General features: G+C 38.2%; 1 protein-coding gene and 1 pseudogene across 4 annotated transcripts; one reads left to right on the top strand and one right to left on the bottom strand.

Moving 5' to 3' along the window:
- The first annotated feature begins 1,572 nt into the window (after positions 1 to 1,572).
- Positions 1,573 to 3,370, top strand: LOC307184517 (golgin subfamily A member 7-like; annotated as a pseudogene). Its single transcript has one exon. The product of its transcript is annotated as a golgin subfamily A member 7-like (transcript).
- Positions 3,371 to 3,668: 298 nt separating this feature from the next.
- LOC307184470 (uncharacterized protein C5orf47) lies at positions 3,669 to 23,197 on the bottom strand. 3 transcript variants are annotated; one of them, XM_079917995.1, is made up of 5 exons: positions 22,846 to 23,197; positions 10,195 to 10,280; positions 8,339 to 8,429; positions 6,816 to 6,854; positions 3,669 to 3,874 (listed from the first exon to the last, which is right to left on the bottom strand). In XM_079917995.1, the coding sequence occupies exons 1-4, from the start codon at positions 23,135 to 23,137 to the stop codon at positions 6,835 to 6,837; spliced, it is 489 nt and encodes a 162-aa protein (XP_079774121.1). In that variant the 5' UTR covers positions 23,138 to 23,197; the 3' UTR covers positions 3,669 to 3,874; positions 6,816 to 6,834. The 3 variants fall into 3 exon arrangements, with proteins under 3 accessions (XP_079774121.1, XP_079774122.1, XP_079774120.1); XM_079917996.1 differs by lacking the exon at positions 8,339 to 8,429; XM_079917994.1 differs by lacking the exons at positions 3,669 to 3,874; positions 6,816 to 6,854 and having other exon boundaries at positions 8,144 to 8,429.
- Positions 23,198 to 24,588: the final 1,391 nt, after the last annotated feature.

Below are 24,588 nucleotides of genomic sequence, written 5' to 3'. Positions count from 1 at the left end.
GTTTTTCCTAATAGTTCCAAAGCTCACCTATAGTCCTCCAGATGACTGGAATAAATGGCTGAATAATATTTTGAAGTACTGACATGTTTCTCCTCTATTCTGTACTCACCCAAATGCTTAATTTGAACCACTAAAATATCTTTCCTCCCCAGCATGCACAGCTAAGCATGAAACACTCACTGCAGACTCCAAAACAGAAGTTGCAAATACTACACTATTGGGCGAAAATAAAATGCCTTTGGTCCAAGCAGAAGAAAGGGAAGAGTTAGGTATACATTATTAAATGAAAATTTAAAGATTTAGAGGAAATATCTAGAACATTCATTTTAGTAAGAGTCTTCATTACTCCACAGTTCTAGAACAGTGAGACCAAGCTTGTATCCAGCATTAGACTCATTTCTAAAATCTAATAAATATTGACACATTTGATAAATTAAAACAGACTACTTCACTATGTCAAGTAGTATAACTCACATAAATATAAACTTACATTGAAGCAAACCTAACATCCTCATTCATGTTCATCACAACACTTTATGCAGCATAAATTGCAGTGTAAACAAGTAAATGTCTCATTTTACAATGATTTAAATTGTATTAAGCTAAAATTTGAAGCTTTACCCAAGAATTTAGCAGCCTGAAAATTTGCCCAGTGCATTCCAAAGAAGTTGCATGACCCTCGCTGCCGGGGGACCTTTGGACACTGCATGGCAAGCAGGGCCCATTCACTCAGGCAATGTATCCTTCAACGGGAAACAGATGGATTTGGTAAACAGTCACAAGTACATGTTACCACAAACCCTAGTCTGTTCTAGGCTCATGGAGTAGTTAACTTATAACTAGAAGAAACAAAATTATGAATTATTTTACAATCCTTACATCTTGTACCATTTCATGAGAATTCTGTATTACTGCCACTGTGTAATGCCATTGTAAGAGAAATGAGGAGGCTCACCCTCTCAGTACCCTCAAAAATAATGGATGTCACTGTCATCATCCTGGATAAAAAAAGAGGACCTTCACCTCAAGGAAAGAAGCAAGGAGTGCACATGGAGCTTGATTAAGGGAAAACCTTTTGTCTCCTCCCTCCCACATTTTCAGTTCCAGCCTTTGATACAATTTAGGGAGAGAGACTGCATCAGCAAAAAGCAGAACTTATGTAGGTACTAGATGATTACTACTAATATTGAGTAGAATATAAAGGGACTTCACTGAAAAACACTTCTAAATTATTTTCAGAGTTCTGAATCTCTCATTTACTGATATAAAAATAATGTATCTTAATTAAGGGCCTGGAAAGGAGAATGTCTCCTCTGATCTTTATCCAGAAATTTCCCTAAAATACTCCACTTTACAATACAGACTCTGCATAAATTTACTAACTTTCCCTAGGATAAAAAGATGGCTTAAATAACTATTAAACACCCCAAATAACTGTTTGCTATGTAAATGGTAGGTCTTTATCATAATTGAGAAATTTAGAAAAAGTGAGGAAGCCAAAAATAATTTAAATGAATCCAAATTTAACTTAAAACAATTAAATCTATATGAAGGGATGAATAAAGCAGTGGAGGTGTAGGCGGTGCGACAGCCGCTGGAGGGCAGCGGAGGCGGGTTCGTGTTTCCCGGGCCGAACGGGGCTCTGGGGTGCGCGGGGCCGGGCCCGGGAGCGCGGCCCGTCCTGTCCTCGCCATGAGGCCGCAGCAGGCGCCAGTGTCCTGGAAGGTTTTCATTCAGTGAGACTACAGCAGTGGCACCCGCTGCCAGTTCCAGGCCAAAGTTCCCCGCGGAGCTGGAGAATCGGATTGATAGGCAACAATTCGAAGAAACAGTTCGAGCTCTAAATAACCTTTATGCTGAAGCAGAGAAGCTCGGGGGCCAGTCCTATCTTGAAGGCTGCCTGTCTTGTCTAACAGCGTACACCATCTTCTTGTGCATGGAAACTCACTACCAGAAGGTTCTGAAGAAAGTCTCCAAATACATTCAAGAGCAGAATGAGAAGATCTATGCTCCCCAAGGCCTCCTCCTGACAGATCCCATGGAGAGAGGACTTCGAGTTATTGAAATTACTATTTATAAAGACAGAGGCATGAGTAGTGGAAGATAAACCATAGGATTAAAGGCCCGCCTCCAGCTGGGACCCTCACCTGTGCACCGGCCGACCGCAGAGTGTACCCCACCTCCTCTCCAGAGCATCATTCCTTCGTATCTGCTGCCAGAGCCACGGTGCCATTCACTCCAAGGACTGACTTTGTAAAATTCCACACCTGGAGCGACCTCTAGTCACTCAGCATCCACTTTGTGTCTCCAAATTGTGTAGGACTCTGTAATCTTTTGATTAGTTTTTGAGAAAACGCAATGAAGCATTTCACTTTTTTTATTCAAAGCCATTAATAAAACATGCAGTTGGTCAGCCCAACACAGTTTATTTCTTACCTGCCACCAGTGCCAGTGGTTCTCGTCATTCCTTGGGCTTCAGCAAAGTCGTAAACTAGCCAGTGCTCAGTCTTACTCCCCCAAATTCATAAAATGCTTTTCTCCAGGATTTTGGTGAAGGGTGGGCTGTGTCTGGTTTTGCTAATGCATCTCCCAGATTTCAGAGAATTACCAGTTTTGCCATGACTCAAAGCTTAAGGATCAAGTTCTGCTGTTCAATTTCTCAAACCAAAGCTCATTGGAAAAATAATGTATAATGTTACTTGTTTTATTATAGCAATTCCTGATTAAAGCAGTATTTAATGCAATTTCCAGGTTTTTGTTTTTTGGGGTTTTTTTTGAGAATTCTGTTATTACTGCATTACCTTGAATATTGGGAAGATGTGGTATGTGTTGCTTGTTCCTTATAAAAATAAGTAAGCACAATAAAGTGGATGCTAAACCATCAAACACAAATGTCCCTGCTGTGTCCCTGAATAAGCAAGTGTTAATAAATATTTTAATTATAGTTTTGTTATAAATATAACTTAAGAGAAAAAATTGATAGGGATAATACTATATATTGCTAATTTTTAACTATCCCTACTGGCAAACCTTATGATTCCTAGACTTTCCTCATATACAGTATTCAGTGCACAGAAATATTATGATTGGTTCAAGTTCAGTAAGTTAAGTGATTTCCAACTAAAAGTCTCAAGTCTGGGTCACTGTTTCTAGTTCTTTTTGGCTGTGTGTTCTTAGTATTGGGATTTCCTGTGCCCTTCATCTTTGGGGTTTGAGAGCACTGTATTTGGGAGAAAGTTAGGACATATACTAGGAGAGAATGAAACGGTTAAAAGTTTTACTTTCAGAGATATTGTAGGTGCTAATACTGGATTTAACATTTCAGATTTAATTTCTTTTATGGGTCTGTTAGTTATTCAGTAAATCCCATAGGTCTATGTAATATTTTAATTGTATGAAACTTGTTACTTTATAGCCTATAATAGTGTCTGTCTGCCTTTTAAACCCATTGCAATAACTTTGCTGAAATATTAACACATTAGTAAAACTTTTCTTAAACAAACAAAAAAAAACCAGCAGTGGATGCAGACTCACTAATAAAAGGGAAAAGTTGGCAATTTTAAATGCATGCAATTATATTGATATGCTAATTTAAATTTTATGTAAAATATTAATTTGAATGAGTATGGAATAAGTATTAATTCTAAAAATAACACTTGTATGCATATAATAACAATATTTAACTAAAATTTTTATTAATTTGCAAAGAAACACTACTAATTGATAAAGAACATAGTTTTTTCTATTCAACTATTAAAGTTCCAATTCCAACAAAACACATCAAAATTAACATATAATTATAATTCAATTTAAAGTTCCATCTTTAAACTCTTCATAATCTTCTTTGGTAAACAGATCCAAAAATAGGTTAACCCTAAATAAAAGATGACAAAATTGAATCTTGTTAATACAAAATGTCATAATCAGTAGTCACTGCAAAATTTTAACATTTCTAAAACTGCAAAGCAACAGTTAGCCACTCCCTGCGTTTACTGTTTGGATTTTTACTTTCTCTAGTTGACCATGAAAAGCTTCTGATGGACTCAATATGTAACTCATATTTTCTTCTCCACTCCAACTCCTGCCAATACCCTTGGTGACTTCAACAGTCCCAATTACAAGAACTGTGACACAAAAAAGACTATATCACAGGCCTTTATCTCCAGGCCTCTCACAAGCACTCACAAGCAAAGTCACTCAAAAGCAAAGTCACAAGCACTCACAAGCAAAGTCACTTCAGCCACTCACAAGCAAAGTCATTGCTTGGATGGTCACTGTCATCACTTGGAACTTCTACTTTACTTCTAAGCACTGGAACTCCTAAAATATTCCCAACTGATATACATATACTTCTATACCCCTACTTTTTTGTACCCCTATACTCTCACTGAACAAGGTCACTGTCCTTTAAACTGTTGATCCCTTGATCTCCCACAAGCTTCATTTGTATCCCCCCAAACTGACAATCATTTCTCTCATTACTCCTAATTAAGCCCCTAGAATCCCTCTTCGAGGGACTGAGACTTCCTCTTCATCCTAGACGTTGCCTGACATTCTGTTCTCAGTCCTCTCCTCTCCCTCCAACCCCGCATTGAGGTTTCATCTGCATCTACTGCTAGAACTACATATGACCTTTATGCAGTATAGATATCACACTGGATCTGATATGACACTTCCAATTGCTTACAATTTTCACCTGAATACCTATCGTCTAAAATTGTACGTGCCAAAATAAAACTCAGTAGCTTCACAAAACCAGTTCTTTCTCTTGACTTCCTTATTTCTTACCTGCTCATTCTCAAACCTTAGTATCATCTCTCATACTGCCCTACATCTAGTCATCTGTATCCTCTCCACTCTCACTAAGTGCATTTCACTTTTCCCTTGGACTGCTGTTACAATCCCTAGATTTTCTTGTTCACCTCTTATCTTGCCTCTATTCCAAACCTTTTTATAAAATGACACTGGATTCTTTCTAAAATGCAGATCTGATCAACCCACTGCTTTAAAATGTTCTATACTGATGATATACAAGATATTTGCGTAATTTCTAATTATCTTTCCATAAAATACTTATTAATTACAAAATGAAAAACAGTAACTATATATAGTGGAGAAATGGACATCTTAACCAATAGATCAAAGTTAACATCCTCAATAAGGGATAAATGAAAATCACATGACTCCAGATGTGATGTTCTGAGAAGGAAGTAACATTACTTATATAATGTTCCAGCCAAAAATGCAAAATATGAATCAAATCATGGGAGGTATCAGCAAGTCCAGAGGGATAATCTGAAAAATAATTGGCCTGCATTCTTCAAAAATGTCAATGTCATAAAAGACAAAGAAAGGTTGAAGAACTGTTACAGATTAAAGAAGACTAAAGAGACATGACAATTAAATGCGATACATGACACTGGACTAGACCTGCTAACAGGAAAAAAATCCCATTAAAGACATTATTGGCACAAGAAAAAACTGGAATACAGACTATAGATTACATAAAAGTTTTATACCAATGTTAAATTTCCTGAATTTGATAACTGTAGTGTAGTTATAAAAAAGATATCCTGGTTCTTAGGATATACACACTAAAGTATTAAGGGGCAATACTTGATACACATAACACACAGAGAAAGACAGAGGGGGAGTAGGATAATGATAAAGCGAAGTGGCAAGATGTAAAAATCGGTGAACCCAAGTAACGGGTATTCTGGAGGTCTTTGTATTCTTCTTGTGATTTTTATGTACATTTGAAATCATTTGGAATAAAGGGTTACGAAAATGTTCCATGTTTCTTCATTGCCTACTGAACTGAGTACATATCCTTGGCCAAGTATCCATGTGAGACCATTTGAAATACATTCTCAGTACATTGTATACCTTTCTTCACTATGACTACCTTGAAAAGCTTTAATCAAGCTGTATATTCCTAAACATTTTCTGTGACTCCATGAATTTTCTCATGTCCATGTCTTAAAGTATACTCCCTTCCCCCACATTCCCACTTATAAAAGTCTAATTTCTCTGTTCCAAAGCCCATCTTACTTACCTTTTCTACTACTTTCCAAACCCCACCAAACTGGGTGTAACCTATTCCTAAGAATTGAATGAGCCCAGATGATTAGTAAATCAGGGCACAATTGAAAAAAAAAAAGTGGGGGGATGACATGCTCAGTTTAAACCATGTGGCATTTAAAAGTAACTGTAGAACAGCCTAAAGAAATTCAGAGGCACATGACCAGAGGTCAGAAGTAGGATAGAGATTTAAGGGTCATACACCCAGAAAGAGTAACTGAAGTTATAAAATGGGTGAGTTATCTCAGAATAAATATGTAAAGAGACAGCAGGACCAACAATTACTCCTAGGGAAGCATTTGTTATTAGATGGTAGCAAAAGGGACAAATAAAAAATACATAGAAAATATGGTCAGAAAGGTAGAAAGAGAACCATGACATAGTCTTCAGGATAATAAGAAGAAAAATTTGAACAAGTAGTAGTAAAACAGTATTAAATGTGACAACATGTTCAAAAAGAAAAGAGAACTAAGCAGAGACATGAAAAAGAAAAAACATAAAACTTGGACCATAGAGAGAGTAGTTTCAATAGCGTTGTGAATATGAGGCCCAAATGAAGCTTATTAAATTTCAACAAATATTTAATGAGTGCTTTCTATGTGTCAGACACTGGGTTTAAGGAAGGAAACAGGCTAGAATTAGCAATGGGTATACATTAAAGGTTGGAGATGGTAGGATGTAAAGGGGAAGGAAAAAGTCTACACCTTTTCATTGTTATCTAAGTGGATTCTTACCAGAAGATGACAAGAAGATTCATTTTGTGTAATTTGAATCTAGGAACAACATAAAATATAAGGAAAATTCAAGTTGGTCTCTGGCATTGGCTTTCCCATTAATAAATATATAATAAGGAACAAGAATTATAATACATTTTTAAAATATAATTATTAGTTTCCATAATCAGGTTAAAAATTGTAATAAAAATAATGAATTACAAGGATACCTTTCATTTATAAGAGGCTATTTCTGGAAAACACAGCATATTATTTTAAATTGCTAAATAATCCTTACAAGATCATATTACAAGATCATTGATATTTAATAGAAGGTCTATTGCTGAGGCACAAAAGAACCCGACAAGTTCAAGGTAATGGCCAGAGCAAAATTAGATGTGATCTAGTACATTTATTAGAGTAACTGGATCTGGATTAACACTCAGAACAATGTCCAGGGTTTGTGCACATTTCTCTGCCTGTTCAAACACCTTTGTCACCTAAGAAACCACTGACAACTTTTTTCCTCTTAAATGCCCTCTGCTTCATTCTCCTTCTTAAATGGATAAGAAAAATAAAACAGAGTATCACTAATGTGAACATTAGTTCATGTACCATGATTGCAAACAATTTATGCTATTATGGATGCAATATTACAATAACAGTAATGAGTTTCCAGTGTTACACTGCTTACAAAATGGCATTCTGTTTTAATTATCTTACGAAAATATTCTTCACAAAATCAAATTATGCAGATTTACTGACTGTCAATATAAAAGTTGTCCTTGAGTGATTGCACTAAAAACTTCTAGAAGCATTCAGCATGGTAATATATGTATTAGGACATGCATGTAAAGGAAAGAAAATGCCTTATGATTTAGCAATTCATGTTACATAAATTTTATCCAACTTAACTGTTTGAGCATCCAGAACTTCCAATTACTTTAATAAACATACTAGATTACATCTAATGCTCTGGCCACAATATCAACTCACTGATGCAGCTTAAAACATGGTTTAATTTATGAATTGTTTTCCAGGAATGAAATAATGACATCAAGGCCATAACTCAAGGGCAGATTTTGCTAAATGCATTAAATTGGACTGCAGCATAATGAAAAGGAAGTGACTGTATGAAGCAACACAGAATTTATACTTCTATAATACAATTAAAATGTTTTTCTTCATCAATATGGATGAGTTTTGTAATCTGTATTAAAAATTTGGCGTTTTAAAAAAAAGTTGGCATTAAAATTCAAATTTAATAGACAAGCGTGTTCCCTTGACTCAGTCAGTTCCAGTCAACATTCACCTTCTTCACTCTTCCACACACACATACACCTGTGGTCTACTCTACACTTAATGCTTTACAATGCATTGACTTTTCATTACAATGAACAGTGATAATATGGTAGCCTTTTTTCTATAGCTCTATACATTGAATGTGACAATTAGGAAAACTACTGGTCTAATGTAATCCAAAGGTAACTAAACTATTAGAGAAGCAAGTTCTCTTTAATACAATGAAAATTGTGTTAACTTACTTTCACTACATAATTTCAGCCTAAGTCTGTATTTTTCATTTTCTTCAAGCATTTTAGAAATGACTTTGTACACTCCATTCCATACTGAAACCTTAAAAAGGTAAGCACAGTTAAGGAACACTGGGCAGAGAATCTGGACTACATTGTGATGTAGGCAATTGGGAGTGAGCCAACTGTGTTGCATGCCAGTTTTGATATTATCATTATAAAGCAATATTACACTTAGAGATCTAAAAATTAAACATGATTGTTTTCCCATATTCAGTGAATTCTCTGATATCTTTTTCCAACTTCCTAGCATTTCCTCTCTGCAGTATTTAAATTAACTGTCCTGGTCGAAGGCAATGTCTTTCAAAGGCAATATCTAGTAAGTCCTATGGTTTCAACATACTCAATTTTGTTTTGAAAGGTAGTAAAAATAGCGAATTTCTATTCCTATGTCTATGTCTAAACCACTGGACAATGATATGATTTTAAATGTGTTTTATTCTACTTAATAATTAAACATTTCTCCTAGGACATACCAAAGCAAACTTACTAGAGAACGTGAATATACTAGAATAGGAAGAATGGAGACTATAGAAGCAGATAGATCTAGGCTCAAATTCTGGCTTCACCACTTAACCAGTTGCTTGACATTGGGCAAGTGTTTTAATCTCATTTAGGAATAACTTCAAATACTGGATTATTAGAATTAATGAAAAATATAGGTAAAGCACTTACCCCAGTGTCTGGCACAAAGTAGTTACAGGTAAATATTGGCTATTGCCCAAGAGGAATTGGTTCTTAGAAGAAAAATTTCTTAGTATAGTGGGAAGAGTAAATGCTCACTCAAAATACACTTGCTGCAAGGATTAGTCACTTTGAATGCTATTTTATACTATACATGTATTAGAAATCAAACAAACTCAAAGCTCAGAAATAATATAATTTTATGTGTCATTATCAACTAACAGTTTCTTTAAACTGAAGTGTAAAATATATAGTGGTAAACAAAGATTAGTAGAGTAACTGATCTTGAACATGTTTAATTAATTTTACTTATTTATTTATTTTTCGCTGAGTTGGGTCTTCATTGCTGCGCGCGGGCTTTCTCTAATTGCCGCAAGCGGGGGCTACTCTTTGTTGCGGTGTGCGGGTTTCTCACTGCGGTGGCTTCTCTTGTTGTGGAGCACGGGCTCTAGGCACACGGGCTTCAGTAGCTGTGGCTCGCGGGCTCTAGAGCGCAGGATCAGTAGTTGTAGCGCACGGGCTTAGTTGCTCCGTGGCATGTGGGAGCTTCCTGGACCAGGGCTGGAACCCGTGTCCCCTGAATTGCAGGCGGATTCTTAGCCACTGAGCCACCAGGGAAGTCCCTTGAATATGTTTAAAACACTCAAAGTTACCATGACATCTGGACAGCCAGACATGAAAATGGTTCAGCATAAAGGTTCATGCTTGTCAGCTTTCCTGCTAGAAACTTGTACACCCCTTGCCTTTAAAAGAGCAATATGACACCAATAGAGATGCTTTTTCTTTTCTGTGAAATCCATGATTTTCTTATGTAACACTATCTGAGTTTGTTATATTCTATGGAACATATATTTTCATGCTTTGAAAAAGCTCACAGTCAGCTACATTTTGATTAAAATGCATTTTATGTCTTCAGACACTGGAAGGACTACTCTTTATGGTTAATAAATATTTCCAAACCCAGTTTCATTACTGCTAAATTAATTCTATTTTCTCATCTCAGTAAATTAAATTTTTCAAAAGATGGCACTATTTTTAATGTCTTGAGTATCTTCACACGTTTGTATTTAGACAGGTTAATCTAAAATTCAAAATATCACTCATTCCCCTTTACAATAATATACCTTTTTCTTTTTCTTCACTATTTTGGAAGCTTCATTCACAGGTATGGGGAAGTCAAACTTTTTAGCTAAATTCTTCTGGGTTAAACCTAATTTAAAAAAAAAAAAGAGAGTCACAAGGTAAAATATCAAGGTCAGCACAGACTTTAAAGGATTCACTATCCTGAGAATTGACAATTATAAATGTCTCTTGAGCTCTCTTTGGGGATATTTACACTTGTTGGTATATTTCAGATCACTAGATAATACCAGTTTACCAATTAGCTAATACTATATTGGGAAAAAAGAAAACTAAGGATAAACTACCTTGGGGGTAACTAGGAGATCTCCTTCCTTTACTGATTTGAAAGGTGAGCCCCCAAAAGGACAGCAACAGAGTAAATAAATAGCAAAAAACACATCTTGCCCCAGGCTATCTCTATAGTCTTTCTTCTCTGTTCAACTCCAGGTACACATTATGCTTCCAACTGCACAGGAGACCATGTGGTTCCTCAAATACATCTTGTTCTTTACCCCTCCCAGTCTTTGCACATGCTGTTCTATTGGGCTAGACCACTGTGTGCATGCATGCCTGTACACACACATACAGACATACACACCTGCCAGGCAAATGTCTACCTGCTCTTCAAGACTCAGCCCACACATCACCTCCTCTCTACAGCCTTCTCTCAAACACCCACAGCCCCACAAACAGCGGGGTAGACAGCACTGGTTCCAGGAACAGGTTCCAGGGACACTTTGTTCACAGCACTCAGCACACTTTTATAGCATGTGTTTATACAGTTTCTGACACTAGGCTGTGACCTCCTGGAGGGTCAGTGTCACTGTGTGCCTTATTCATCTTTCTATCTATGCTACCAGACACAGAGTAGGTACTAATAAAGGTTTGTCAGAGTGATAAGCTTCCTGACTCTACTCACTAAACCATGCTGCCTTCCCAAATATTAACTGTGAGAAGAAAACCTAAGGGATTGTGTGTCCAAAGACAAACCTGTACAACAATGAGCATGTGTTCCCTGAAAGCTTTTATATTTATTCTCCTTTTCTCTGTAACACTCTATATGTACCCCAACCCTTCCCCACCTCATTCCTGCCCTACCACCACTCTATACCTGGCTTTCTTCTACTCCTCCAATACTTAGCTTTCCAGGGGTGGAGGGCCTTCTCTGATTCTACAAAGCACCCTATGCTCAGTTATCATAGGAATTATCACATTGTTTACTTGAGGAGTATGTTCTATTCTTCATTAGAGGTCCAGTACTGTATAAATTAGATACACAATAAATATGCTGTTTGTTGAGTGAAATAGAGTATGTTCTAAAATGGTATGTCCCTATTTAAAATGATGAAGGGGAAAAACCTACAACCAAAATTACTCTACCCAGCAAAGATCTCATTCAGATTTGACAGAGAAATTAAAACCTTTAAAGACAAGCAAAAGCTAAGAGAATTTAGCACCACCAAACCAGCTTTACAACAAATGCTAAAGGAACTTCTCTAGGCAGGAAACACAAGAGAAGGAAAAGACCTACAATAACAAACCCAAAACAATTAAGAAAATGGTAATAGGAACATACATATCGATAACTACCTTAAGTATAAATGGATTAAATGCTCCAACCTAAAGACGTAGACTGGCTGAATGGATACAAAAACAAGAAGCATATATATGCTGTCTACAAGAGACCCACTTCAGACCTAGGGACACATACAGACTGAAAGTGAGGGGATGGGAAAAGATATTCCATGCAAATGGAAACCAAAAGAAAGCTGGAGTAGCAATTCTCATATCAGACAAAATAGACTTTAAAACAAAGACTATTACAAGAGACAAAGAAGGACACTACATAATGATCAAGGGATCAATCCAAGAAGAAGATATAACATTGTAAATATTTATGCACCCAACATAGGAGCACCTCAATACATAAGGCAAATACTAACAGCCATAAAAGGGGAAATCGACAGTAACACAATAATAGTAGGGGACTTTAACACCCCACTTTCACCAATGGAGAGATCATCCAAAATAAAAATAAATAAGGAAACACAAGCTTTAAATGATACATTAAACAAGATGGACTTAATTGATACTTATAGGACATTCCATCCAAAAAAAAACAGAATACACTTTCTTCTCCAGTGCTCATGGAACATTCTCCAGGATAGATCATATCTTGGGTCACAAATCAAGCCTTGGTAAATTTAAGAAAATTGAAATCGTATCAAGTATCTTTCCCAACCACAACGCTATGAGACTAGATATCAATTACAGGAAAAAACCTGTAAAAAATAGGTCTTCCCTGGTGGTGCAGTGGTTGAGAGTCCGCCTGCCAATGCAGGGGACACGGGTTCATGGCCTGGTCCAGGAAGATCCCACATGCCGCGGAGCAGCTGGGTCTGTGAGCCATGGCCGCTGAGCCTGCGCATCTGGAGCCTGTGCTCCGCAACGGGAGAGGGAACAACAGTGAGAGGTCCGCGTACCGCAAAAAAACAACAACAACAACAAAAAAAAAAACTGTAAAAAGTACAAACACATGGAGGCTAAATCATACACTACTTAATAACCAAGAGATCACTGAAGAAATCAAAGAGGAAATCAAAAAATACCTAGAAACAAATGTCAATGAAAACACGATGACCCAAAACCTATGAGATGCAGCAAAAGCAGTTCTAACAGGGAAGTTTATAGCAATACAATCCTACCTTAAGAAACATGAAACATCTAAAATAAACAGCCTAACCTTACACCTAAAGCAATTAGAGAAAGAAGAACAAAAAAACCCCAAAGTTAGCAGAAGGAAAGAAATCATAAAGATCAGATCAGAAATAAATGAAAAAGAAATGAGGGAAACGATAGCAAAGATCAATAAAACTAAACGCTGGTTCTTTGAGAAGATAAACAAAATTGATAAACCATTAGCCAGATTCATCAAGAAAAAAAGGGAGAAGACTCAAATCAGTAGAATTAGAAATGAAAACGGAGAAGTAACAACTGACACTGCAAAACTACAAAGGATCATGAGAAATTACTACAAGCAACTATATGCCAATAAAATGGACAACCTGGAAGAAATGGACAAATTCTTAGAAATGCACAACATTCTGAGACTGAACCAGGAAGAAATAGAAAATATGAACAGACCAATCACAAGCACTGAAATTGAAACTGTGATTAAAAATCTTCCAACAAACAAAAGCCAAGGACCACATGGCTTCACAGGCGAATTCTATCAAACATTTAGAGATAGAGCTAACAACTATCCTTCTCAAAACTCTTCCAAAATATATCAGAGGGAGGAACACTCCCAAACTCATTCTACGAGGCCACCATCACCCTGATACCAAAACCAGACAAGGATGTCACAAAGAAAGAAAACTACAGGCCAATATCACTAATGAACATAGATGCAAAAATCCTCCACAAAACACTAGCAAACAGAATCCAACAGCACATTAAAAGGACCATACACCATGATCAAGTGGGTTTTATCCCAGGAATGCAAGGATTCTTCAGTATACACAAATCAATCAATGTGATACACCATATTGACAAATTGAAGGAGAAAACCCATATTATCATCTCAATAGATGCAGAGAAAGCTTTCGACAAAATTCAACACTCATTTATGATAAAAATCCTCCAGAAAGTAGGCATAGAGGGAACTTACCTCAACATAATAAAGGCCATATATGACAAACCCACAGCCAACATCATTCTCAATGGTGAAAAACTGAAACCATTTCCACTAAGATCAGGACCAAGACAAGGTTACCCACTCTCACCACTATTATTCAACATAGTTTTGGAAGTTTTAGCCACAGCAATCAGAGAAGAAAAAGAAATAAAAGGAATCCAAATTAGAAAAGAAGAAGTAAAGCTATTACTATTTGCAGATGACATGATACTATACATAGAGAATCCTAAAGATGCTACCCGAAAACTACTAGAGCTAATCAGTGAATTTGGTAAAGTAGCAGGATACAAAATTAATGCACAGAAATCTCTTACATTCCTATACACTAACAATGAAAGATCTGAAAGTGAAATCAAGAAAACACTCCCATTTACCATTGCAACAAAAAGAATAAAATATCTAGGAATAAACCTACCTAAGGAGACAAAATACCTGTATGCAGAAAATTATAAGACACTGATGAAAGAAATTAAAGATGATACAAACAGATGGAGAGATATACCATGTTCTTGGATTGGAAGAATCAACATTGTGAAAATGATTGTACTACCCAAAGCAATCTACAGATTCAATGCAATCCCTATCAAACTACCACTGGCATTTTTCACAGAACTAGAAAAAAATTTTTCACAGTTTTTATGGAAAAACAAAAGACCCCAAATAGCCAAAGCAATCTTGAGAAAGAAAAACGGAGCTGGAGGAATCAGGCTCCCTGACTTCAGACTATACTACAAAGCTATAGTAATCAAGACAGTATGGTACTGGCACAAAAACAGAAATATAGATCAGTGGAACAAGATAGAAAGCCCAGAGATACACCAACGCACATATGGTCACCTTATCTTTGATAAAGGAGGCAAGAGTATACAGTGGAGAAAAGACAGCCTCTTTAATAAGTGGTGCTGGGAAAACTGGACAACTACATGTAAAAGAATGAAATTAGAACATTCCCTAATGCCATACACAAAAATAAACTCAAAATGGATTAAAGACCTAAATGTAAGGCCAGACACTCTAAAACTCTTAGAGGAAAACATAGGCAGAACACTCTGTGACATAAATCACAGCAAGATCTTTTTTGATCCACCTCCTAGGGAAAGGAAATAAAAACAAAAATAAACAAATGGGACCTAATGAAACTTCAAAGCTTTTGCACAGAAAAGGAAACCATAAACAAGACGAAAAGAAAACCCTCAGAATGGGAGAAAATATTTGCAAATGAAGCAACTGACAAAGGATTAATCTCCAAAATTTACAAGCAGCTCATGCAGCTCAATATCAAAAAAACAAACAACCCAATCCAAAAATGAGCAGAAGACCTACATAGACACTTCTCCAAAGAAGATATACAGATTACCAACAAACACATGAAAGAATGCTCAACATCATTAATCATCAGAGAAATGCAAATCAAAACTACAATGACATATCATCTCACACTGGTCAGAATGGCCATCATCAAAAAACCTACAAACAATAAATGCTGGAGAGGGTGTGGAGAAAAGGGAACCCTCTTGCACTGTTGGTGGGAATGTAAATTGATACAGCCACTCTGGAGAACAGTATGGAGGTTCTTTAAAAAACTAAAAATAGAACTACCATACGACCCAGCAATCCCACTACTGGGCATATACCCTGAGAAAACCATAATTCAAAAAGAGTCATGTACCAAAATGTTCATTGCAGCACTATTTACAATAGCCAGGACATGGAAGCAGCCTAAGTGTCCATCAACAGATGAATGGATAAAGAAGATGTGGTACATATATACAATGGAATATTGCTCAGCCATAAAAAGAAACGAAATTGAGTTATTTGTAGTGAGGTGGATGGACCTAGAGTCTGTCATACAGAGTGAAGTAAGTCAGAAAGAGAAAAACAAATACCATATGCTAACACATATATATGGAATCTAAAAAACAAAAACAAAAAAAGGTCATGAAGAACCTAGGGGCAAGATAGGAATAAAGACGCAGACCTACTAGAGAATGGACCTGAGGATACAGGGAGGGGGAAGGGTAAGCTGGGACAAAGTGAGAGAGTGGCATGGACATATATACACTACCAAACGTAAAATAGATAGCTAGTGGGAAGCAGCCGCATAGCACAGGGAGATCAGCTCAGTGCTTTGTGACCACCTACAGGTGTGGGATAGGGAGGTGTGAGGGAGGGAGATACAAGAGGGAAGAGATATGGGGATATGTGTATATGTATAACTGATTCGCTTTGTTATAAAGCAGAAACTAACACACCATTGTAAAGGAATTATACTCCAATAAAGATGTTAAAAAAATAAATTTAAAAAAATAATAAAATGGCATGTCCCAGTTTGTGAGAAACATGCCACTGATTCTGAGTGGGGCGCAGACATAGCACTAAAGAATATTAACTCACATGGTGAGAAACTCATTCCCTTTCAAATTCTTTTTCAATCTTCTGATTACAGCCAGGAGAAAGTCTGAGTTTGTAACTATTATGTCATTAAGACTTTTCTAAGACTTGCTAATCTCTCTTTATGACGGCAGCAACCTCCAGCAGGCAACCTATTTGGCTAGAATTTAATATTGTTTTACCTTTATTAGATTGTTTTTAATTAATTTCTATTTATGGAAAATGATACATGTTTTCCACTGAGGTAATGATGTAACGTGTTCTAAAAAGAAAAGTAGTTGGGAGGAAAAACATGCACCTATTTAAATAAATACATTAAGTAAATGATAGTGCAGATGATGTGCAGATAAAACATAGGAAAATAACTTAAGTTTGGGAAACTCAGCTCTTCATATACCCATATGTATCCTTCCCTCTAAGTACCTACAACCTTTGGAATACTATACCAGCATTACTTCCAAATGTTTTCTGTTTGTTAGTCTTACATAACCTAGACATATACTCCTTGAGGTCAAGACAGGAGCCATCACGTCTATCTGTATTAGTTGGGAATATAAAATATGTCAAGGAGTATAGCGGATGGGAAAAAGAAAAAAGGCAAAATTATTTCTTCCACTTATTTTGTGTACTTTACTGAGGCTATGGCTCCAGTGTATACCATAGATTTTTGTCCCAGCTTATGCTTCAAACCTGCCTCTCCTCCTCTTTCCACACACTCTGACCCAGTCAAAACACACTTCTCCTTCTTCCCAAATCATTATCCATCCCTGATCCATACTCAATGCTTCACTAACATGTTTTTCCTACCTGTAATCCCCTCCTATCTCAGGAATATGTGTAAATTTCATGGAGCTACTTCCGCCACCACGAAGCCTTCCTTGATTTCTTCATCCCCAAATTATTCACCACCTCCAAAGCATTTATTTGTACCTCCACAACAGCATTCAACATCCTCTACTATATATAAATTATGGGTATGTATCTCAAGTTCTGTGAGAACAGGGAACCAGCTTGACTGATTAGTCTTGTTTGAAACATTAGAAGAGTTACCTGACTTGGCTGCCCCTGGATTTCTAAACTATAAGACATCTCAAACGGCTTAAAAGCTTATCTTCCAGAAGTGTCTGTATCTCTGATAACTCGACTCCACCATTCAAAAATCTGCAGTGATTATAAAATTAGAGTCCCCAAGGCATTCCACAATGTGGTCCAAAACTAATTTTTCATTCATTCAATAAATATTTAGTGTATGCACTATGTGCTAGACACTGGGCTGATCACCTTCTCTTCCCTTAAGCCATTCCTGCTGAGTGTGCCAACATATACTGGGCACCTACTCTATACCAAACACTGTGCTAGGCATTCTGCATGCATTACTTCATTTAATCTTCACAGTAACTCATTAAAGTAGGAACTATTATCCCCATTTTACAGAAAGGGAAACTGAACATCAGAATAGTTAATTAACTTAGCCAATATTACACTGCTAGTAAATGAGAAAGCCAAGATTATGACTTTCTGACTTCAAAGCCAATGCTCTTGATAATATCCACTGTCCCACTAGCAATTTCTCCATTCATTACCTTGATTTCTTCCTTCTATGTCTCCCTTTTCCTGAACTACCAAAGCCCTTCTAAGTTGTCTCTCTTAGAGCACTGATGTCTGCTAGCTTATATTTCCATTATTCACATTATTCATTTGTAAGTCCCTTGAGAATAAAATATTTGTCTGATCTATCTGTGTCACTAGCACCTGACTTAGTGCCTACAGTATGGTAGATGTTAAATAAATGTTACTGAATGGGTAAATAATTCACCTTTGTTTCCAACAGAGAGCCAGACAAAAGTATGCAATGAATGTCCACTTAACGTTAATACTAAATACATCCAAGAATGAGTAAAATCATTAAGCACTTAGTGATTTTACTCATTTTACTTAATGAGTAAAATCATTAAGCACTTAAGCACTTTCTGGCTTGATTGAAATATAAGTCTACCTCAGGACCTCCTTCCCTTGACTCTACTGTTGGTTTCACAAGCACAGCAGAGTGGTCACCAAAGTTAATGGCTCCATCATCCACCCAGCTGCCCAGCACATAAACTTCAGACTTGGCCTCAACCCATCCTTCTCCCTCTTCCAGCCAGTCATCAGTCCTGTCCATTCTGCCTCCATTGCCACTGTCTTAGTTCAGGCCTTCTATCTTTCTACTTTATTACTGCCTCAAAACTGGTTTCTGGCTTCCAATCTCTCCCAATCCCACTCCCTCCCCGTTATCCTCCCTCCAGCTCTGATCATGTCACCCCTGCCGCAAAGGAACGGCAAAAAATTCCAAAATTTCAGGACCAAACTTCAAAACAAACTGCATTATTGTTTGTTTCCCAGAAGAGAAGCCAACTAGAGGAAAGCCATTCTAGGTCAGCACAAACCAGCTACAAGAGCAGAAAGCTGGTTTCACAATCTCAGCTCTTTGCCATCCTGTTATTTCTACCTGACTTATGTGGGGATCTCCAGCACTAATTCATGCATCCTTTCCCTTCCCCGATGAGCTTCTTCACCTGTTTTTCAATGTTCTTCACTTCCAATCCACTATCTTAGTGCTGGACTATTATTTGTCTCTTTGATCTGTTGGTGCTAATGCAATACCAGATCCATTTTATTCTTTCCTCACTTCCTGCTCTCCCCCCTTTAAAGGTGAAGAGCTCACCAACACCACCATACTCTCTCCAATTCCTAGAGTAAATCTTTTATCTGTTTTTATTATTCAAAGGAGGGGGAAACCTAGTGCTAAAGTGTCTTATACTACCCCTAAAATTTTTTAATCACCAGCGCAGGGGCCAAAAAAGACAAAAAACCTGAGTGCCTTTTAGCAATGGGACCTTTAGAGGAGCATGAAGTCTAAAATAGTGCCCCTGATGAAGGATCTCTGAAAAGCTTATTCTCAGGAGTCAATCAAGTTACACAGAGTACAGTTTTATACTTCCAAATTATCAAAGTAAATTTAAGTAAGTTAAATTATCAAAGTAAAATTAAGTAAGTTCTGAAAGGATGCCAAAAAATATATTTATATATTTTTCAACTTGCGCTTCAGTCTTGCCTGCCTCCAATGCAATCTCCCCTATACAGCATGAACTAAGTAAATCTGACCCTATTACTTCTCTTGTTCAAAACCTTTCAAGGCAGAACTTCTGGGTAGCTCTAGACGATGTGATGGGGTTGGGGGGCGAGGCAGGGTATAGTAATCAACTTCCCAAAATTTCTCCCCAAACAACTTTACATTACAAAAATTCTACACAAAACCACACCCTCAGCATTACTTGAAGACAGAGAATACTGGAAATGAAAAATAAATGTAAGCAAAATGAGAAAAGTCATTACATCGTGGCACTATGATCCCATTTGCTCAAACCTCACCCTAAGCAGGGTTTTGTGGCCAGCAAGGAAGAGAAAGGAGGGACCCTAGAAAAGGTGGCTGCGGGTGAGCTGGAGCAACCAACAGCAAATTGAAATCCACCCTAACTCTGAAAATACTAGAAGATAACCAGGCAGATCACAGCACAGACTACAGGAAAGAATTTCAATGTACGATTTAAAGAGCCAGACGCCAAAAACGTGCACTTTAATGAGACTGATTTGGTTAAAGGGGCAAGCATGATTTAAAGGGATAAAAACAACTTAAAGGGACAGTCTTCCAATCTCTTGGCTTATGGAGGAGAGAAAGAACCAAAAGGAAAGCTCATAAATTAGGTAACAAAGAAAACATCAGTAACATCCATAAAGTGGAGACATTACAAACAACACTCTGATCACATGCAATAAAACTAGAGTTTACTAGGAAAAAAAAAAAAGAAAAAGTCCTGGAAATTTTTGAAAAATTAAATCTATTAAGCAACTCTAGAGTGAAAGTGATAATACAAACTGAAATTACAAAAAAATATATTTTTAAATGGTGACAATAAAACCACTATACATTAGAATCAGTGGGATTTAAAGTAGTGGTTAGAAGAAAACTCATTGCACTAAACACTTTGATCAATAAAAAGGAAGAAAAAAATTAATTAAATTTCTTGCTCAAAATAAAAGCACACAAGAACAAAGTAAACCAAAAGAAAGTATACATAAGGAAATAATGAAGTTTTATCTTTATTATTTACCTTTATTATTGAGGAAGAGACTAAAAAAACAAAATACCTAATTAACAAATCAAAATCCTGTGTTTTTAAAAAAGTTAACAAAATACTGGTGAACTTGATCAAGGACAAGGAAGAAAGTACATACATCAAAAAAAAATGAAAAGGGGGAAATAACCATTGAAACACAAGGAATTTTTAAAAATCAAAAGACACTATTTTGCAGACCTCTATGCAAATAAATTTGGAAACCTAGATGAAATGGATAATTTCCTAGGAAAATACAGATTACCAAAATTGACCCATTAGAGTTGGAAAGTGTAAACTGACCAATTTCCATAGAAGATACAGAAAAAGTTATTAAGGAATTATCCCACAAAAAGCACTAGACCTAGATGGTTTCACAGAAGAATTCTACCAAATCTTCAAACACCAGATAGTCTCAATGTTCTATAAATTATTCCAGAGCACTGAAAAGGAAGGAAAAGTTCCTAATTCCTTTTATGAACTAAGTATAATCTGATACCTAAACCAGATGAAGAAGTACAAAGAAAGAAAAACTACCCTGTCTCAAATTCCAATGCAAAAATCCTAAACAAATTATTAGCAAAGAGAGTCTAACACTATATTAAGAAAAAAGTACATCATAACCAAGTGGGATTTATTTCAGGAATGCAAAGTTGGTTCAATCTTAGGAAATTCATTTGTATCATACACCATGTTAATAAATCTAAGGAAAAAATATTATCTCCATAGATTTAGGAAAGCCTCTGACAAAATTCAACAGCCAAACTTAGTAAAAACATTGAATAAAATTAAAATTGAAGAATACATTTTAATGTTTTAAACATATACCCCCTTAGTCTTAAAGCCAATACCTTATTTAATGGGGAAATACTAAAGGGATTTCCCCTAAGATCAGGAACAAGGCAAGAATGCTCACTATCTCCACTATTTATTCAACATTCTATTCATGGTATTAGCCAGTGCAATTAGACCAAAAAAAAAAAAAAAATCAATTGCAGGCATAAAAATGGGTTAAAAAGAAATAAAATTATCTCTACTTACAAATAATATGATAGTATACCTGGAAAATCATGAGCATTAATGACAAAACTAACTCAAATAATAAATGATTTCAGTGAAGTACTAGGATCAAAAATTAACGTACAAAAATCAGTAGGCTAAGTGAAAGAAGCCAGTCACAAAAGCGCCAATATTCTGTGATTCCATTTATATGAAATAGGCAGAATAGGCAAATAGGCAAATCCAGAAATTTGCAAATTTGGTATTTTCCAAATTTGCCTATTGTCCAGAATAGGCAAATCTATGGAGACAGAAAGTAGCTTAGTGCTTGTTTAGGGCTGGGGTTGGGGGCAGTGAAGGGGCACGGTGAGTGACTAGTTGCTAATGGGTACAGGGTTTGTTTGAGGGGGTAATAAAAGTGTTCTAAATTGATTTTGATGATGGTTGCACAACACTGTAAAAAAATATTGAATTGCCCGTTTTAAATGGGTAAACTGAGCGGATTGTAAATTACGTCTCAATAAACTATTTTTTCTTCCTTTTTTTTTTTTTTAAGCACAGGTAGAGGGATGGGCTCTCAAAAAGAGGTAGGACTTTTCCAGGTGATGGAAATGTTCTAGATCCTGATTGTGGTGGTGTACTATCAGGTGTATAACTTTGTCAAATCTCCTGAAAGTTGTTGGGTTTGTTTGTTTGTTTGTTTGTTTTAATCAAGAGGCTTTATATACACAAACAATGAACATCTGGAGGACATTACGTAAGAGGAAACCCCACTTACAACAGCAGAGAAGATCAAATACCTAGGAATAAATTTAACAAGATACATGAAAAACCGATAGAAGGAAAAATTTTAAAAACATTCCTGAAAGACACAAAAGTAGAGTGAAAATGGAAAGACATCCTCTCCTCTCTTTTCAAAGAGGAAGTGACATCATTAAAGATGTCGGTTCTCCTCAGGCTAACTTATAAATTCAGTCAGTCCTGGAAGGAATATGGACACACACGCCAAGGCCCCCATCATTCTGAAGGACTTCAGTGGCTCCGTTCAAGAGACCCCCTCTCGGATTCGGAACTCAAATGACCTTCACTTGCACTTCAGCGCCCTCTCGGGGCAACACCGAAGCGCAGGTCGGGATTGTCTCTCAGCCCCCGGACAGACAGGAGGGCGGACCACTGCCCGCGGCCAGCGCCGAGGCCTCTGAGCGACACTACGAGCCCGGAGCGGCCCACCGGGAGGGAGGCTGACCGGAAGCTGACAGGGAGGCCGCGAGCTGAGAAGCCGACCGCCCTGAGACTCGGACCCCAGGCAGGACGGCTGCCGAGGAGGACGGAAAGGCGGGCTGACCAGCCGGCACCCTCCACAGGCCGGGGGCCCCCTCCCGAGTCCCCGCCCGCCCGGCCCTTCGCGCCACCTGCATGTGCCTCCTGCCGAGGCCGGCTCCGCGAGCTCGACGCCCGCGCCGGAGAGGAGGCCGCGGGGGCCCTGGGCGGGGAGCCGGGGCACAGCTCCCCGCCGCCAGCGGCCCCCGGCACAGCCGCCTGCGGCTCCTCCCGGCTGCGGCCGGCCCCGAGCCCGGGCCTACACAGACCCTGAGCCCGGCGGCCGCCCAGCTGAAGGACGGCGCCGCATTGGTGCGAGCCGAAGCGAGTCACGTAGACGAAGCGCGTCCGGTCCCGCTCCTGCTCACGGCTCGCCGCCGTCATCGCTGCCTTTTTCGCGCAACCGCCGCGCAGTGCCCTCAGCAGCCAGCCCAGCGCTACTGGGGGCGGGCGACGCGCAGAGGAGGGGGCGACCTGGGGGCCAGACCACTGTGTGTGTGAAGGGGGGACGGGTAGAGCTGAGGGGCTGGACCACTGTGCACTGTGTAGGGGGTGAGGGGCGAGCTGTGGAGCAGGACCCTGGGGGCGTGGGGGGCGGCATGTGGGTTGGGGAGAGATGAGGGATGAGGGAACAAGTAGGGGAGTGAGAGAGGCTACAGAGACCGGTCACCCTGTGGGCAGCGGGAAGAGGGGAGTTTGGACCACTCTGCACGGAGTGGGGAGCAAGAAGGTGTTTGGTTGGGGGGTGGATGATGGACCACTCATCTGAAAGTTGGAGTTAGAGTTTGGAGACCAGATCACTTAGGGGTGGGGAGCAGACCATGACGGGCAGATCTCTCTGAGAAAATGAACTGAACCAAGAACAGGATGGGGGGAGAGGGAAGAGACCAGGTCAAGTAGCTTTACCATGGACCATCTCTAAATCCATACAGCATTTTACAGCAGAGGATTTGGGGCTCCAAAATGTAGAGTGACTTCCCCAAAGTAATAGACAGTGACAGAGACATACTCTCTTAAACTTCAAGAAATTGGATTATAAATATGCGCAGAAAAGTGCACGAATCATCAGTATACCTTTGGATAGATTTTCACGCAGTGAACACACCCACGTAGTATCCGCTGAGATTAAGAAATGGCGCACTGCAGAAGCACATCACGTCCTTGCCCAGTCCCAATCCCTTTGCCTTCTTTCCTGATTTCAAACAGCATCAATTAGTTTTGCCCATTGTGTTTGACTTCTTTTACTCTGTATGTCTATGAGACACAATTTGTTGCATAAGTTTATACATCATTTGAATATACTACCATTTATTCATTCATTCCACTGTAGAGGGAAATTTGGTTGTTTCCAATTTGGGGTAATCATCAATCAATAGTGCTTCTGGGAACAACTATATATATATAGTTGAATATATGTTATAGGATATGTACCTTAGTGTGGAATTGCTTAGGGTATTCATATGTTTAGCTTTAGCAGCTACTGACAGACAGGAACCTGAAGTGGTTGTACCAGTTTTCACTCCCACCAGCAAAGTATGAGAATTCCAGTTGCTCCACAGGTTCACCACCCTTTGGTGTTGTCAATCTTTTTCATTTCAGCCATTCTAATGGATGCGCACATTAGGACTCTCCAGAAAAAGAACCAATAGGATGTGTGTGTGTAGACAAGTCCATAATCTTCAGGATAGGTCAGCAGGCTGGAGACACAGGAAAGAGTTGATGCTGCAGTTCAAGTCTGAAGGCCTTCTGCTAACAGAATCCACCCTTCTTCAAGAGACATCATTCTTTTTCTGTTTTTTCTATTAAGGCCTTCAACTGACACCATAATGAGGTCC

This window comes from Stenella coeruleoalba (assembly GCF_951394435.1).
Source record: "Stenella coeruleoalba genome assembly, chromosome: 3".
Lineage (NCBI taxonomy): Eukaryota > Metazoa > Chordata > Mammalia > Artiodactyla > Delphinidae > Stenella > Stenella coeruleoalba.
Note: the sequence above shows the minus strand (reverse complement) of the source record. Positions and strands in the feature narration are given on the sequence as shown.

Coding starts and splice junctions, on each gene's coding strand:
- LOC307184470 (XM_079917994.1), bottom strand. CDS start 23,137: ATGACGGCGGCGAGCCGTGAGCAGGAGCGGGACCGGACGCGCTTCGTC. Junction 10,281..22,845: donor TCGGCAGGAGGCACATGCAG/GTGGCGCGAAGG, acceptor TTTTTAAATTAG/GTTTAACCCAGAAGAATTTA. Junction 8,430..10,194: donor TAGTGAAGAAAAAGAAAAAG/GTATATTATTGT, acceptor TACCTTTTTAAG/GTTTCAGTATGGAATGGAGT.